The sequence below is a fragment of the Danio rerio genome, chromosome 21, assembly GCF_049306965.1.
Source record: "Danio rerio strain Tuebingen ecotype United States chromosome 21, GRCz12tu, whole genome shotgun sequence".
In the NCBI taxonomy this organism is placed as follows: Eukaryota; Metazoa; Chordata; class Actinopteri; order Cypriniformes; family Danionidae; genus Danio; species Danio rerio.
The window spans coordinates 8467972-8485195 of NC_133196.1; the positions used below are offsets into that span (position 1 = coordinate 8467972).

Consider the following 17224-nt stretch of genomic DNA (forward strand, 5'->3'; position numbering starts at 1 on the left):
TGTGGTGCTTGTAGTTCGTGTTGTGCGAAATGCAGAGACCAAGCACTGTATGGAACATCATTGCCCACAATCCTATGTTCTCAGTCTCAAGTGGGCGGAGCTCAACGGAAACATGGCAGCGGGCGTCTTAACTAGAGGTGAAATACAACGTGCTTTTATTTTTATTTTATGTTATTGTACATTATAATCCATCTGGTCAGGTACACCATCTTTTAATAGCGGTAAATACTGCGTAAAGATCGAAAATCTAACCCGTGATTTTGAATGACCCCAAACAATGCGTATGAAATGACATGACAAGTGTATTAGTCTTGCTGTTATTAATCTATTTATTTTGTTGATTATGTTTCATATTCATAACTATAAGGTTTCCAACAAAAGACCCTGTTTTACTTTTGTTTTATAAGCAACTAAAATTACTTATGTAACGTTACTATTTAACATAGTACTAATAGATAGGCCTGCTTGTTTGTAATTGTAAGAATTTTAATTATTTATACATGTGTTTTTTATGTGTGTGTTTGTTTATTTTATTTATATATTTAATTTTTGTACTGTTATTTTTTATCGTATCACCCTGGCATTTTATTGTTTGTTCTATTGTCATGTATCTGTTTAAAGCATATTAATAATAATAAAATATTACTAGTTTTGCAGCGCACTTTGTAAAAACTGTATGCAATATTTAATGTGATGTATTTACATGACTAATATTTCAGTAAGGCAGGCTCTCCGTGGTCCTCGGTTGGCCGCTGCTCTGTTCTCCTGTCATGGACAGACTTTGAGCTCCGCGGCCGCTGCTGTTCATTCACCGGCAGCAGCGACCATAGAAACCGGTGAGTCTGACTCACACTCGATGATTAAATGGTTACTATTCATATTTACACACTACCTGAAACTCTGTTTCTGTTTATAATGCATTTGTAAACTACTGTATATGTGAGCAATGGAAGTATTTGGTACCAGGGGCGATGTTAGGATTTTCGTTTTAGGGGTTCTCAGCTCCTTATAAGGTAAAAAAAAACAACATTATATATATATATATATATATATATATATATATATATATATATATATATATATATATATATATATATATATATATATATATATCCTAATATTAAATTTATAAGTAGTAATTTAATAATAATACACTTAAAATGTTTGTTTAATATGGGTTGTATACCAGTATTCCACTGTATTACATAGACAGGCATAGCCGAGTTCTGAGTGAGCCAAATAGGCTCAACCCACCTGCTTACTGTAGTAAAAACCACTTTCTATGTTCAAGTGTATTTTTTTTGTTTCCATGTATTAAATAAATAAACTGCCACTTTTATAATTAGATGACATGCATATACATATATATTTAAACTTACAGGCTAATTCACATATTTCACGATCTGAATGATAATAATAAATATTTTTTAATACTAAACAACACTTGATCTTTCTATCTCTGTCAGTGACTAGGGATGCAACGATTATAGATTTTAGTTGTACAATTATAGTTTAAGAAATAATCACGATTTCACGGTTATTACTATTATTTTTATGCATTCATTAATTTCAAAACACCACTAGTTTAGAAAATCCCAAGAAAACTTCTTATATTTTAAAGTGTTTTTGTTATTGTTGCTCATTAACCAATTAATACAGCACAAGGGGGGCTACTGCCTTCCTAAAATAGCCCTAGCAACGCCCATGTTTGGTACTAAATCATGCGTGTCAAACTTTTATGTCATAAATACGGTAATAATAGTATATAATATAATAATATAAATATGTAATATTAAATTATAAAGTATTGAATGCGTATTGCTGTAGATTATAGCTTTATTGGTAAAAAACATGTTATTTAATAGTGACTTAAGTATATTCCAAAGAATATTTGATGTTGGTTATACATAAAAATGAAGTGCAGATGTACCTTTTGTCAGTGTTGTTGTTATTAATATTATTTATTTATATGTTTTGTATAATTCTTGTTATTAAGATTCCTTTATAATTGCTCATTGTGCATTTAATATATATTTCTAATGTTGGTGTGAAAACTTCTGCCGATATGGTGTTAATATGCAATAAATAAATCATTAATAAATAAATTGCAAATGGTCAAAAATGACTTTATTTACTGATCATGTATATGGCTTCTATTTTTCGCCAGTCGAATAGTAAAGAAGTTTTTTAGCTGAAACTATGATGTAAATTTTGCTAAATTTAAATAAATGTTGTTATGTTTCCTGTGTACAGTTTAACTGTTGTTCTGATTTTATAAAAAGGTTTTTGCAAGCATAACTATACAAAACATTTCATTCTTACAATGAGAATGTAACTTGTGCAGTATTTATTCTACATTCATAAATGTTTGCTTGTTTTACATGTGCAGATGCTACAGATAAAATCCTCAACTTCCCCCTCACTCAGCCAGATTATTTCCACTTGTCTGAGCTCTTCAGCATGAAGGACCTGTTTGATGCCCGCGTCCATCTTGGACACAAGAAAGGCTGCCGACATGCGTGAGTAACTTTCTGTATAATTGCATCAAGCAACTTTGCAAAGATGTCTGTTTCTTACTCATTTTGCTGCTTGTGAGTTCAATTTTGGTGTCAGATGACTGATACGTAACCAATAGAATACGTTCATTTTTCAAAATAAATTGTTTTTCAGACTCAGATAATAAATAAAGCTGAAATAATTAATGATTTCTTGTGTGGGCTGTGGATCAATTGGGATTGGTCCGTGGCCCGGGGGTTGGGGACCACTGGTCTAGAACCATGTTATACAATGACTTACCTAATTACTCTAACTTGCCTAATTAACCTAGTTAAGCCTTTAAATGTCACTTTTAGCTGAAAAAAACTTCTTTCTGTTAAACAGAACTGTAAATAAAAGACAGACAGTCAGTCAGTCACCTGATTAGAAATGATATTGTCGTTACTCAGGGGTGTACATCTAATGCCGAGTTCAGACTGCATGATTTTCAAAGTAGTCGTGTCACAGATGTTTTCACACAGCTTGACTATCTGGGCTAGCGTTTCGTCGCTGCTTTGTTTACACTGCAAGATTGATCTGTGACAAGGACTTTCACATTGCATGACTTTACCATAGGAAGAATCGCCGACAAGTTCGTCCAAACTATGTCTCACAGCCAAAAACACGTAGTATATCTTTTGTTATTAACTACATAATGAGAAAGAAGCCTTTAATGGGGTAGAAAATGTCCATATTTGCTCACCTGGATTTAAAGGGAATTAGCCATTTCTCCTCAACGTTGATAATAAACTAATTTCTTTATGTATGAAACATCAAACAGACATGGTTGCTCCTGAGTCCTGTCAAACCTGCACTAGTTTTTCCTCCATTTCGTGGGTCCAAATAAACCGAAAACGAGCGCTTTTAACTTCTCCCCCAGCCTCCCGCTAGCCTGCAGCAGGTAAACACGCACACACACACAAGTGAATGCCGCTCTCTCATTGGCTGTAGGCGATGGCTGATGTTATTTTCAGTCAAAACTCAATTCACACGGTATGATTTGAATCGCCGACAGCTCCAGATATTTAGCACGCCAAATATCTCACAGGCATCGGCGACTCATCGGCGATTCTCTCAGATCGCGTCTTTGATAGTTCATACTGTGTGATTGTCACTCACGTGCACGAGCACCGATTTGCCTGTGATTTCAGGCATTTGTCGGCGATTTCTCAAAACCTGTCGCCGAGCCAAAATTGGGGCTAAAATCATGCAGTCTGAACTAGGCATAAGCGGGACTAATCAAAAATATTTTGGAATGAGCAAGCATGGGAGCGGCCATCTAAAAGTATTAGTCAATTACCTCTGTTTAATAATCAAGACTGACAGGAGTGCGACCGTGAGGCACGCCATCTGACATTGCTCTGAGCGGCATGAGCACCCGAATGGACAAATATAATTGTTACGAGTGAAGACAAAAGGTTCAAACATTTATCTAAACTATATATTGATATAATCTTCTTAATGTTTTCTGATTGGAGTCAGATAAAACAAAAAATAAATATATTAATATTTTAAACCAACTTCAAATCGGAGTCAGATATGAGTTAAATTTAAAGTAAATCAACATTGTACACTGGAAAGACAGAACAGGCAGTAACCCTTCATCCACCAGCAGACACCTCCATTGGGCCAAATGGGTGGACATAGATAGATAGATAGATAGATAGATAGATAGATAGATAGATAGATAGATGGATGGATGGATGGATGGATGGATGGATGGATGGATGGATGGATGGATGGATGGATGGATGGATGGATGGACAGATAGATAGATCTGTGGATAGACAGATAAATAGATGGATGGATGGATGGATGGATGGATGGATGGATTAAAGCAGTTTGAAAGGATAGATAGATAGATAGATAGATAGATAGATAGATAGATAGATAGATAGATAGATAGATAGATAGATAGATAGATAGATAGATAGATAGATAGATAGATAGATAGATGGATGGATGGATGGATGGATGGATGGATGGATTAATGCAGTTTGAAAAAAGATAGATAGATAGATAGATAGATAGATAGATAGATAGATAGATAGATAGATAGATAGATAGATAGATGGATGGATGGATGGATGGATGGATGGATGGATGGATGGATTAATGCAGTTTGAAAAAAGATAGATAGATAGATAGATAGATAGATAGATAGATAGATAGATAGATAGATAGATAGATAGATAGATAGATAGATAGATAGATAGATAGATAGATAGATAGATAGATAGATGGATGGATAGATTACAGCAGTTTGAAAAAGGATAGATAGATAGATAGATAGATAGATAGATAGATAGATAGATAGATAGATAGATAGATAGATATATAGATAGATAGATAGATAGATAGATAGATAGATAGATGGATGGATGGATGGATGGATGGATGGATGGATGGATTAAAGCAGTTTGAAAGGATAGATAGATAGATAGATAGATAGATAGATAGATAGATAGATAGATAGATAGATAGATAGATAGATAGATAGATAGATAGATAGATAGATAGATAGATAGATAGATGATAGATAGATAGATAGATCAAAACCAATCAGTGGTGGGTAAGGACAACAATGATAGTAAGTTAATGATAAAGTAAAAACGACAATAATAATAAAACAACAACAACATCTATCTACTCACCTTTGTAAACATGACAAATGCTGTATGCCTCTGCAGTCTGATGGAGCCGTATCTCTTCGGCTGTCGCCTGGACATGGATATCATTGACCTGGAGCAAACGGTGGATCATCTCCAGCGGGCGCTCAACTTCACGGCCCACGTGGCGTTTCGAGGTGGCGTCGTCCTGTTCGTGAGCCGCAGACGGCAGTTCGCTCATCTGGTGGAGACGACAGCGCGGGACTGCGGGGAATACGCTCACACGCGCTACTGGAAAGGCGGACTCCTCACCAACGCTCCCATCCAGTACAATCCTGGCGTCCGGCTCCCAGACCTCATCGTGTTCCTCTCCACCCTCAATAACGTCTTCCAGGAGCACGTCGGGATTCGGGACGCGGCCAAGATGAATATTCCCACAGTGGGGATCGTGGACTCCAATTGCAACCCCAGTCTGATCTCATACCCGGTGCCAGGTAATGATGACACTCCTGCGGCGATGGAGTTGTACTGCCGATTGTTCAAAATGACCATTAAAAGGGCGAAGGACAAGAGGAGGCAGATGGAGCTTCTCAAGGGGATTTGAGAGAGAGGTCAGGATGTGTGTGAGAGAATCAGAATATTCAACGTAAAGGGATAGTTCACCCAAAAAATTAAAATTCTGTCATCATTTACTGATTTTTCATTTGTTCAGAATTAAGTGTGTTTTACTTGTATGTATTTTTGTTGTTGTTGTTGGTTTTATACCTGAAGTTCTGGTAGCTCTTGACATTTATTTTCTGAATTAACAAGGAGCACAGCTTTAACTAAAGACTTTAATGTTCTACTGCAGATAAAGTGACCTAAATCTTGGATATCCCAAGGTGAAGGGATTAAAAGCAAATTTACATTTTTGTCTGAACTATCCCTTGAAAATGTTTGTATAAATAGGCCATCCCAGAATGAAATATTCAACAAATTAAACTTAATACCGGGTATTTATTGGTATTGTATTGATTACCATTAGTTGCCTGTTATATGACTGTAATAAAGTTTCAAAATTCCATAATGCAGCGTTTATTTGCACTGAAAAAAATTATTCGAAGATGATTCCTTGGATTTACTCAATTTCTTTACATTAAGAGGTTGTAAACAATTTATTTGGGCTGAATTTAAACAAACAAATTAAGTTGAACATTACTAAACTTAATTTGTTTGTTTAAATTCAACACAAACTAATTGTTTGCAACAGTTCTGCATGCAACACTTTTTTCAGTGTCATGTATATTTTCAGGAAGGTGTAATTTTGGAGGATAATATACCAAAAATTCCTCAAGAGCAATTTATGAAGGGGACACAAACAATACTGCTAAACTTGTACTTGCAAAGGATATGTATACACTTATAAAAAGTTATTTAGTTCAGGGTTTACTGCTCACCTTGATTCATAGTCGTTTTTAGACATAGTTATTATTAGTCAGAAATGAAAAGGAACCGCCCAGTGGGTTTAGTGTTCATAATATTTTGTGGGGCTCTGTTTATATACATTTTAATTCTTTTTTTTTTTTTGAATGAATATTAGTTGGTCATTACAAGAATAATTATCATTTATTCTGATATATAGCATGTATCTATATCTGACTTATCTGACTGAATCTTTTCAATAATGTCATGGCTGGGTAAAATCTGTAACAGTTTAAATGAAATTTCCATCCAAAAAAACCTTCACATATGGGGATGTTACTGTTTCTTTTTGAAAGAGAGAGCTAGTTTTGTAATTACGTGAGGAAGGTTGTGACAAAAAACATATTTTTCCCACTGAAGTTTCCAAGGGGTGCAATGGCACAGATGACACACTAGATACTCCACCATAGCCTCTAAAAAGCATTACACTCCTTTAGGAATTGCATCCACTACAATGGAAAATTCTTTTTGGAGTTACAGGGAAACCAAACTTGCATAAAAACTCTTTATAATTAAAGACAAGCCTTCTGAATTAAATACCTGAGATAAAGTCAAAATATTGTATTGTACTAATTTTGATTGTACTGATTTGAAGAAGTTGCAGAGAAACAACATTCTCCTACCATTGCAGTAGAAGGGTCTAAAAGAGGAAACACACACATATATATATATATATATATATATATATATATATATATATATATATATATATATATATATATATATATATATATATATATATATATATATATATATATATACACATATAAACTTGAGGGTGAGACATTTAAGAATCAAGAACAGTACACAAATCAAAGTCATTAAAAAATGAAATAGTTCTGTTTGTCTTCTTATTTTTAGATAATGAAATGAATTGTATATAATGACTAAATTCTTGCAAAAAAACAGGAAAATATGGTTTAGTATTGGTAAATTTGCATTTGTGGATACGGAATTTACAAAGAAAATAAATTTAAGTTTATAACGAAACAAGCATTTCTCTTAGTAAGGGCAGATTCATAATAACCAAAAATAATTTCTTTAAAAGTAACAGAAACATCTTGTTGTATATTATCATTAATAAATAATCCAATATGTTTCCCAAATTGTACAGCATAGTTACACTCCCAAAATAAATGAAAAACAGTTTCAGTATGAGATATAAATATGATTTTTTTGCTTTTTTTTTATACAAAAATAAAAACATCACTGCACTGAAGAAAAAATACAATAACAAAAAATAAGAAAGAAGAGAGAGAGAAGAAAAAAATATATACAGCCTCAATCATTAAGAAAAAAGATCGTCATAAGCTTTAAGAAACATATTATTCTTATTATTATTAATAAGCTTAAGAGATTCAATATTGTACGAAATTTCAACAAGGAAAGTATTAAAAATAGGTATTGTTTTTAGAAACTTATTTTTGTGTATAAAAAAATTTACAGTGTAACACAAAAAAAATGTACAATAAGATCGAGAGCATGATCTTCACCCGAGAAATACAGAAATATATATTTTATAGACAAATTTAAATCATGTTTAAATAAGGATGATAGATAAAAAATAATGTCATTTAGCATAATGACAAATTATTAGCATATGAAATAATTAGCAATTTGGGAATTTGTAGGATAAACATTATGCAAGATCTTAAAATGTATCTCTCTTATTTTGTTGGATATGCTGACTTTTTCTGGTAATAACCATGCTCTCTTCCATTGAAAGCAATCAGAGAAATTGGTCCAGAAAAATTTACATCTTGGGGAGGTATATACAGAGTAATGTAACAATCGTCTGACATGTCTGTTGTCAAGTTATATAAATATGATTTTTTTTTAAATTTATTATTAAAGAATGAAAATATACAACCACAATCAGGAGATCGATATAGGAGACATACAAAGAAGAAAAATACTAATTACATTAGCTGCAGAAGAGAGAAAAAAAGAGATTAACAAAACAAAGGAAGGGGTGAATTAATTACAATCGTATAAAAGTGTATGAAATTAAATTAAGAGCATTGGGAAAGCGTTCTACCTCAAATCAGAGTCCGTAGACAACAGTTCTTCATATAGAACCAGGAATCTGACACATCTTTTGTTTTTACATATACGGAAAGATTTGAGCAGTGAGTCAACTTCAATCAGAAAATTTCGAAAAGTAGGGACTGAAGCCATGCAGTTTTGCTTATGTATAAAAAAAAATTTCCAAACGATAAAAAAGTTGAAGATAAATTCTTTAGATTTATGTGAAGATTCTGAGTTATAACAAATAATTTCTTTTAAACTAAAAGATTGTGCAAAGGTAGGAGGGGTGTTTAAATAACGATAGAGGTCAAACCAAAATTTCTTAACAAATTCACACGTACAAAATAAATGTATTAAAGTTTCATCATCCTTTCCACAAAATGTAAAACTACTCGGAATATCAACATATTTGTAAACAAATGAGTTAGCCGGGTATATTTTATGCAATATTTTAAAGTGGATTTCTTTAGTTTTATTGGGAAGGGAGTATTTATGAGGCAACAACCAAGCTTTTCTCCAATCTATATTATTAATTAATGCAGCCCAGTGAAATTTGCCTTGTGGAACAATACGATTTCTTTGCTGAAGAATTAGATGAATATGCTTATTATTGCATTTCTTATCATGAAAGTCAATGCCTTCCAGTACTAATGCTGATTCTGTCATATTTTTGTATTGTGTTGTATATGACTTTTGACCAGATATATAAATATGATTTTTTTTAATTTTTTTTTTATTATGCTTTAAACAACATATACATGACAATACAGCAAACAAAACAATGCCAGGGTGATAGAAAGTAAATGATAACAACAATACATAAAATAAAATAAAACAAACATAAAAATAAGAGTATAAATACTTAACTAAAATTCTTACAAATATAAACAAGCAGGACCTTTACATTAATCAAAGATATTGAAACTAGAGCACAGTTGGACAGTTTTAACGGCCTTTCGATTAGCATTATGCTGAATAGTGCAAAAGTAATTTTTCAGTTCCTTATAAAACACAGTAAAACAAGGTTTTTTGTTGGAAATTTACACTTATGAATATGAAACTTAATTAGCAAAATAAATAGGTTAATAACAAAAGCTTCATTATTCAAATTATCATAATTAAAATACCCAAAAATTACATTTTCATAATGCAAATTAAAGTTAAAGAGTATCCTTTTCTTTATAAAAACAGAAGCATCATACCAGAGCTTTTTAACATAACCACAGTGGCAGAAAAGGTGGGGTACAGTTTCCAAATGCAAAGAACAAAAAGAGCAATTTATATCAATATCCTTTTAAAATTTACTTAAGAAATGTTTAACCGGATAGAATTTATGAATTAGTTTAAAAGATATTTCTTTTATCTTATTTGTAACCAAAAATTTGTGAGGCAATGACCAAATACTTTCCCATTTAGGAATTCTTACAAAATTTATATAAATATGATATCAACGCTCAAAGAATGGAAACGTGACGTCACCAAAACGCGGTGCATTTTGGGTATGAAGGCTCTGTAATTTGCGAATGATGCTGAGTTGTATTAGCAGTGGATGTTGAAGTTTGTGTTTTATATATCTAGAAAGTGTAAAAATGGTGAACTCCTGCTGCGTTCTTAACTGCCGCCACCGCACTCACGAGCGCCGCAACGGAGTGCGATTCTTCCATTTTCCAACTTGGAAGCAAGGCTATGGTCCTCAGGTCTCTGAGCTGAGCAAGCGGCGGCGCATGGCGTGGATAGCGGCAGTGCGACTGAAACACATCTCATTTAACAACATTCCCCGACACATGGTGGTTTGTTCACGGCACTTTCACAAAGGTGGGAAGTAATGAAAACACGGTAACTGCTCCGTTGTTGCAATGCTAACATAGGGTTTTGTACTTACGTCAAATTCGGTCAGTTCCCGTATGCGCGGCCATACTGGCGACAGTCGGATGTAAACAACAGCATACTTTACACGGTTAATGTACCAGTCAGTACGGTATTTTGGATATTTATGCTGTTGAAACCTCTTGAAAACAGCGTCAAAGCTGCTAAATCATATGGAGTATGATTTCGTAAGCAGGCAAGGGTGCAATATTTTGACAAACAAAATTTAATATGTGGTTAAACACACGTGTGAGTGATATTAATTAAAAATAACCTAACGTTTTACCTTTTTGACTGGAAATTATTTGTGAAACCAACGCGAATGTTGTAAAGATTCTTGCCCTGGAAATCCTGTTTCAATTCGGCCTAACACCAACATATTTTGGTAATCAGGTTTATTTTCTCTCTGCTTAATTCGCTATAATAGTAAATCTACTGTGCTTTTCAACCGTACTACAGTAAAGTGTGTTACACTAGACTATATAACAACTATTGTGATATTCACAAACTACTCTATTCTATAAGAGCAATTCCAGCATTGTAGATGTGACATTTGCAGTAAAAACTTAAACCATAAATTTGGAGAGAAAGTATTTGTTAGCATTATATTGAAACATCAGTTTGCATTTTATGGAGTTATGGAATCAAAAAAAATATCAATCTGTAAAAAAAATCTTTATATTTTAAATGAGGAAATTAAACATGCATTATAGATGTGAGCTTAATAAGTTAGGGTGTTTACAGTATACGACTTTCTTTTTGTAGAAATTTTGTGACTTAAGCTGCACAACACAAAATAAATAATGCTAATCAAAAGGATAGGCTCTCTATTAAACAAAAAAATGATTGATATTATTTTATTTGATTTTGACAGGAAAAAACTCCGTTTTGGATGTGACAAATGTAAAATTGACACTTGTGGGATTTTGGTAGATCAAATTTAGTAGTTTGAAAACATTAACAGACATTTGTAAGTATTTTTAAAGCTCTGTAAATAATTGCTTACACAAAAAAATGCAGAAAAGGTTTCGATATTTTGCAGAAAATGCATTTTTTTTTCATGGCAATGTAGGCATTTGCATGGAATTGCTGATACAATAGCTTACACAGTTTACTGCAGTAAAAATTAAAGGATGCTACATTATTTCTTACTGTTTACAATTTTATTTGCTGTTGTATTTTACTATAGTAAACTCTAGAGTATGCTGTAGCATTTATTAACAAGTGTTGTAACTATATACTATCGTAGTATTTGGCTACAACTGTTGTTATATTTAAAAAAATAAAATACTTTGTTCACTCAAAAATAAAAATTACCCATCATTTACTTGCAAATAATAACAGACAACAACAAATAAAAAACACAGTATAAACAAAACATTTTGATAAATGGCAGGTAAAATTATAGAATACAATTGAAAACTCTGTGACTGTTTGTCTTAATGAAGCATCAAGAAAGTTATATACACTAAAGCTGCTCTGAGAGTGAGTTAATAACTATTCCTTTAATGAAAATATTATAGGATCTAAAAAACAAGTTGCATGATAATAGATACAGGTACAGTTGAAGTCAAAATTATTAGAACTTTTATGATTTTTTTTCCTTCAAAAATATTAAGTGCTCAACGGAGATATGATTTTTTTCAACAGGCAAGCTACTGGATAACCGTTTTTTGTTCGGTAGCCAATCGAGAAAAAAGAAAGAATATATATCTTTTTATATATATTTATATATATATATATATATATATATATATATATATATATATATATATATATATATATATATATGCACAGTGCTCAGCATATATGATGAGTGCATTCCCTCACAAATTTTTCATTTAAAAGAATATTTTCTATAGGAAGCTTTACAATATTATATTTGTGCATTTACATTAGGTTAGTCAGTACTAAAGCTAATCTCACAAAATAACTTCTAATAATGGTTCAGAAATTAGTAGCCTAAATTGATATGTTAGGGAAAAGTATTAAATAACATTTTCAAAAATATAAAAAAAATCAAGAGAAACAAAAAATATATATACTATTTTGTTGAAATGTTGTAGTTTGTAATTTTTAAGATATGAATTTAAAAGTATTATCTTTCCATTTCAAGTTATTCTGTGATTAAAATATTATTTTGATAAATATATCTGTTGAATATATAGAAAGCAAAACTTAAAGATATATGAGTCTCAATTTTAATATTTGTTGTAAAGGGTCACAAATATGTTAGTTAGGAAAGGGATTAATGGTCAAAATATATTTTTAAAAAATCAAAATGCCATTTTAACTGTAATAATCTCTATATATATTAATCCCCAGATTTTAGTTTTTGAAATAGTTGTCGGTGAAAAGATTATTAATTCAGCTTTTCAGATGATATACAGTGCTCTGCATATGAGTACACCCCCCACAAATCTCTCATTTTAATGAATATTTCCTATGGGATGCTTTACAATATTATTTGTGTGCATGTACAATAGTTTTATCAATACTGAAGTCAAATCTGGACCTAATCTATCTTTAACTTACAATAATGGTTCAAAAATTAGTAGCCCAAATTTATGTCAGGGAAAAATATTAAATAAAAATGTCAAAATTAGCAAAAAAATTAAGAGAAAAAAAAAATATATATATATATATAAAATTTTGTTGCTTGTATTTTTTTGCAATATTTTGCATGAATTTAAATGTATTATCTTTCAATTTCTAAAGATGCTCTAAAATATTATTGACTATATGACTTGACTATATTATTGACTATATGACTATATTATTAAATGTATGACTAAAATATTATTTTAATAATTATATATCCATTTAATAAGCCTGTTTTGTTTAAATGCACCAATGTATATTACCCATATTCATTGAGAAATTAATAAAAATGCATACTTGTATATGCTAAGCACTGTATTTCTTAAGGAGGCTAATAATTGTGGCCTTAAAATAGGTCTTAAAAAAACTGCTTTTATTCCTGCAAAACGAAAGAAATCAGACTTTCTCCATTAGAACAAAATATTATAGCAATAAGTTTCCTCAATCTGTTAAACATCACTTGGCAAATATTTGACGAAGAATTAAAAAAAGAATTATAGGGGGGCTAATAATATCAACTTCAACTGTACGTTTCATCAGTTAAATACTAAAGAGGCTTGCCATGACTCAATAAAACAGATGATATACCCTGTATTACTGCATAATTATAAAACTAATTTAAAAATGTACATTTTAGGCAAACCAGCCTATGAAATGCTGGAGTGTGATCCTGATTGGGCTCCATCATTACATCTCGGTCACTCGGAAGTTAAAGCAACAAAACCGAGCCGATTTGAACGGAGGAAAAAGCGACAGCAGACTCTGAAAAAGAAAAACACTGCTCCAGAACCAAAACAAGAACCTACACCTATACCAATTCACCCAGTCCAGAAAACAGAGCCGGATGAATCTCCACCTCTAGATGACATTCCACCTCTAGATGAAACTCCGCCTCCAGATGAAACTCCGCCTCAGGATGACACTTCACAGACGCCGATGATTGATGTATCTACTCTCCTGGAGCAGGACGAGTGTAGTTTTTGTGTTTGCAGGCGTGCAGAAATTAACCGATTGCTTGAGGAGAACCGCAGACTTAAAAAAGAGCTCGCTCAGAAGACAATGGATGAGGATTTTTTTAAAGAAGACGACTCTAAGGTCAGATTCTACACCGGGCTTCCGAGCTTCGCCGTTCTGATGGGCATTTTGGATCAGATTTTTCCTACTTTGCAGCAAAACAATCGGAAGCTTTCCCCTTTCCAGATGCTCATCTTAACTCTGATGCGCTTGAAGCTCAATCTGCCGGATCAGCTCTTTGCGCATATCTTTTCAGTAGGACGTAAGACTGCATCGAGTATATTTAAAGAGACCGTCAGTATGATGTATGTACGCCTCAACCCTTTGGTCGTCTGGCCTGAAAGACCTTGCCTGCAAACTATAATGCCTCAACAATTCATTGAGACGTTTGGCAGCCATGTTGCGTTTATCGTGGATTCCATTGAAATCGACATTGATCGAGTGTCGAATGGCAAACCTAAAGCACAAATGGTTCCCCAAAACAAGAAGACTTTAAAGTACCTCATCTGCTCCATACCACGTGGAGCCATCACTTTTATTTCCAAACCTCGGGAAAGTCAAGTCGATGACAAGAGTTTGATTGAAAGCAGCGGCCTTTTGAAGAAAATCCAAAGTGGCGATTTGGTGTTGTCGGAGTGTGGGTTTGACATCAGGGACGGTGTTGGATTAACATGTGCTGAAGTCGATGAAGGACAGCTCAAAGTTCGAGATGTGGAGACGACGAGGCAGATCTCAAACCTTAGGTTACATGTCAAGCGGGTGACCGCTTGTGTTCGAACCAAATACACTTTCCTCAATGGACCTGTACTTGTGAGCATGACAGTACCAGATGTCGGAGAGGACATCACATTCCTTGATAAGATCGTGACTGTGTGCTGTGCATTGACTAATATGTGCCCCAGTGTTGTTATGAAACCGTGAGACGGTTTAAGAGATATTTGTCATGTGTGAAATGCATAGCATAACACCTGCAGCCATAATAAATGGATTCTTTTTTAATTCTGTATGTTTTCGTTTGTGAGTCGTAACATGTTTGGGTATTGGAAATGGGTAGTTTAATAATCCGCTTGTTTATTGTTACGTAGTGTGAGGGAGCTTCTGGGTCCAATCGCTATATCAAACTGTATGGGGAGACTCAACAAAACGTTTACAAAGACCTGTATTACTTCTGAAAATCACGATCGCAATACATATCCATGCCTAATATCTGATGACCAGAAAGTGATTAATTTTTATAAATTGTTAAAATATTGGTGTCTTTGATGCAGCAAGTCCAAACATTGTTGTCTACACTATTTTATAATAAATTCACATAATATAATAAATGTATGATATAATGATATAATATAATATAATATAATAAATGTGTGATCTGACCAAAAAGTGGCCATAGACAAATATTTACTCAATTTAAATGAGTTGCGACTTTGACCCAGAAACAGTATTTCCAGCCTGATCTCACGAGAGAACGTTTGTATTTAACGTTTTGTCAGTTTAGTTGCTAATTCGTACTAATTCGAGTTCAGTCATGCGAAATTGTACGATTTTAAAAAGGAGGCGTGGCACCTAACCCCACCCCTAAACCCAACTGTCTTTGGGGGCTGAGCAAATCATACTAATTTGTAAGAATTAGATAGTATGAATTCATACGAATTAGCTACTAAATCAAAAAGTTACGAATTACCGTGAGATTGTGTTGGTATTTCATATGTCATGACTTAACAAGCAGATAGATAACATGATAACAAAAGCAGCTGTGTTCTTTTGTATCGTCTATATTGTTTTAAAAAAATTATAAAAAAGCAGCACAGGATTTTCAACGTTGATAACAAGAATAAAGCATTCCATAACAGGTTTTTGTTTTTAAACAAATTGAAATTAATGCTGTTTTTAAACCTTTAAATCAGTGTTGGTGAGCATAAGAATCTATTTTAAAACCTTTTGAACCATATTTTCTGTCATAAATAGTTAATGATCTACTTAATTTTTCAGTGAGTTGCATCTTAATATACAGTAGTCAACATTTAAAGTGGTTCGTTGGTGCCAATAGCCTAGAGGTTAGTGCGTCGACGCATAGCACCAAGGTGAAAACCCCTAAAAATTATTATTAAAAAAACAATTTTAAAGTGGTTTAAAGCTTACAACTTATCAGCAACACCCATTCTTGATGTAGGACAAATTTTAAAAACTTTTTTTGATCCGCTTCAAATGTTGACTACTGTACAAAGCCACATACATGCTAGGTATGGGCTGGTATAAGTTTCTGACAATATGATAATGTTGGACAAAAATTTCACAGTTTCACACTATCACAGTATTGTGATTACTGCTCTAAAATAAATTCTTTTAAATTTGTCTGTGTAAAAAAAAAACTTTTTCCGCCACTGAACAAAATACATTTGATTTTAGAAAACATTTATATTATTTTGGACCACTAAATGTGTCAGGCTGAATAATTAAAATAAATCCTTGACTTCTGCTTCCTTCATTACTTTCAAAAACTTATTTCGTTACAGCACATTAAAAAAAAAAATCTAATTTTTGCGGTTTTAAAACTTGACTTTTCCAAACCGTGGTAAACCTTGAAACCAGTTATCGTGTATTAATAGATGAATGTTTCTGACACTACCTAATCTTTCCCCAAAGATCCTTCAGGTCCTCCTCTCAGTTCCTGCTAGTTTTTCCTAAATCCCATTTGAAAACAAAAGAAGACAGAGCCTTCTTAGTCTATGCGCTAAACTTTGGAACACATTACCTTTATAAAATTAGAGCTTCATCTACTATGTGATTTTAAAAATCAGTCAAAACCTACCTATTCTCTCTGGCCTATTAATCTAAATTAGTTTTCTTTTTTAGGACTTATTGATTATACAGATTTCTTATTTTACATATATTGTCCTCTTTCTAATCGTTTATCATTGTTGCCATGTTTGTGAAGCACTGGTCAACATTCATGTTGTTTTAAGGTGCTATATAAGTAAAGTTGACCTTGACCTTTCCATATTGTCTAACAACAAAAAAGTTCTATTTTTATACATTTCTATATTAATGTATTTTTTCCTCTTTGTAACCACACAGTTAATGTAATTTATATATTATTTTCTTGTATA

At 32.7% G+C, this 17224-nt stretch overlaps 2 protein-coding genes across 5 annotated transcripts; both read left to right on the top strand.

Moving 5' to 3' along the window:
• Positions 1-88: 88 nt before the first annotated feature.
• On the top strand, positions 89-6205 carry mrps2 (mitochondrial ribosomal protein S2). Its single transcript, NM_001080693.1, is given in 4 exon segments — positions 89-137; positions 720-836; positions 2390-2519; positions 5226-6205. Coding segments are annotated over 4 exon segments (795 nt in total). The 5' UTR covers positions 89-112; the 3' UTR covers positions 5749-6205.
• Positions 6206-8461: 2256 nt separating this feature from the next.
• Positions 8462-15113, top strand: zgc:113019. Of its 4 annotated transcripts, XM_073934535.1 has the most exons (3): positions 8462-10132; positions 10212-10448; positions 13738-15113. In XM_073934535.1, the coding sequence occupies exons 1-3, from the start codon at positions 10075-10077 to the stop codon at positions 15033-15035; spliced, it is 1593 nt and encodes a 530-aa protein (XP_073790636.1). In that variant the 5' UTR covers positions 8462-10074; the 3' UTR covers positions 15036-15113.
• The last annotated feature ends 2111 nt before the right edge of the window (positions 15114-17224 follow it).

Coding starts and splice junctions, on each gene's coding strand:
- zgc:113019 (XM_073934535.1), top strand. CDS start 10,075: ATGATATCAACGCTCAAAGAATGGAAACGTGACGTCACCAAAACGCGG. Junction 10,133..10,211: donor CAAAACGCGGTGCATTTTGG/GTATGAAGGCTC, acceptor TTATATATCTAG/AAAGTGTAAAAATGGTGAAC. Junction 10,449..13,737: donor TTCACGGCACTTTCACAAAG/GTGGGAAGTAAT, acceptor TGTACATTTTAG/GCAAACCAGCCTATGAAATG.